Source organism: Sinocyclocheilus grahami, unplaced genomic scaffold, assembly GCF_001515645.1.
Source record: "Sinocyclocheilus grahami isolate Dianchi unplaced genomic scaffold, SAMN03320097.WGS_v1.1 scaffold17992.1, whole genome shotgun sequence".
In the NCBI taxonomy this organism is placed as follows: domain Eukaryota; kingdom Metazoa; phylum Chordata; class Actinopteri; order Cypriniformes; family Cyprinidae; genus Sinocyclocheilus; species Sinocyclocheilus grahami.
The window spans coordinates 1-1,324 of NW_015516887.1; the positions used below are offsets into that span (position 1 = coordinate 1).

General features: G+C 37.8%; 1 protein-coding gene across 1 annotated transcript in view; it reads right to left on the bottom strand.

Annotated features, from left to right (window-relative positions):
- Positions 1-181: 181 nt before the first annotated feature.
- LOC107579530 (PR domain zinc finger protein 4-like) overlaps positions 182-1,324 on the bottom strand; it is a gene marked incomplete at its 5' end in the record, with an annotated part of 3,760 nt that continues 2,617 nt past the window's right edge. The window contains 3 exons of the mRNA XM_016265353.1: positions 182-354; positions 685-1,107; positions 1,205-1,322. Of these exons, the coding sequence (XP_016120839.1) occupies positions 182-354; positions 685-1,107; positions 1,205-1,322 (714 nt within the window). The remainder of the gene's footprint in view (positions 355-684; positions 1,108-1,204; positions 1,323-1,324) is intronic.

Genomic DNA, 1,324 nt, shown 5'->3' on the forward strand with positions numbered 1-1,324 from the left:
TATTAACATTTTCCATTATTAGTTACATTTTATATTACATATAAAATATATTCATATATAATATAATAATACATTTTAAATATAATAAATATAATATATAAAATAATAATGCATATCATTATTTATACATTTTGAAGGGATATTTAAAATGTATACTTTAAATAAAATATGAAATATAGTCTTACAGTGAATGTGAATACATGTGCTGTTTGAGATCTTGTTTCCTCACAAACATCTTGTCACAATGGTCACATTTAATGTTCTTGGCACCAGTGTGTATAACCATATGAGATTCCACATGTGCTTTCTGAGTAAAATACTTCCCACATACTGTACACCTGAAGTTCTTCTGACCTGCAGAAAAAAAAACATATATATTTCATGAGCAGAGCAGTAATGATGAGAGCTAATTTTTCTGGCCAATAATAAAGTAATTTCACTGAAAACAAATTAACCTCAGGTCATTTACCAGAATTCATAAACCACTTTGTTTCTATGATGTAATGCATTTTCAAGTGGGATCGGGTGTAATTGTATCCATCAGGATTCGATTTTTTTTATATCATTAAATCATAATGAATTTAAATATGTTATTACCTTGTAATTATATCAAAATGGCTTGTTATTACAGTTTCACAATTGTGAACAGTTTCAAATGCCATTATCTACAACATGCGCATTGACCTGTGTGGATTCTCAGGTGTTTTCTGAGATTGCTGGGATCACTGAAGGCTTTGCTGCAGTAGCTACACTTATGTGGTCTCATGCCCATGTGCCCCATGAAATGCACATTTAGCTTAGTGGACGTAGTGAACGCTCGTGTGCACATGCTGCATTTAAACTTTCTCTCACGACCGTGCCCATTGCTGCTGCTGGAATGTTCATGCACATCGGAATGGCACTGCCACTGTGGGGAGGAAGCGGACTGGGACAACTCATTGGTCACTTTCTCTTGTGACTGGGATTGGTTGTGTGTAGCGTGAACAGGGTGGTCCTGGGTGGGGCTGTGGCTCTGGGCATGGCTGCTGAGGTGGGATTTAAACTCTGTGAAAGAGCCACATTCTTTTCCACAATGACATATCTGGCCCTCTGGCACTCTGGGCACACCTGATGAGACAGAAATGAACAGATCTTATATGGATATACAGTGCAATTACCTTCTTACAGGTTAAGGTAGAGGGTTCCATGAAAGAGGAAGTCCCACCTAGCTGTCTGCTGTAGTCCCTGCCGTAGTAAAACAACAGCTCCTGATCTGGCAGAATCTCTCTGGATGTGCAGAAATACAGCTTCCCGTTGTCAATATATGCCACGAGATTCTGTTCCT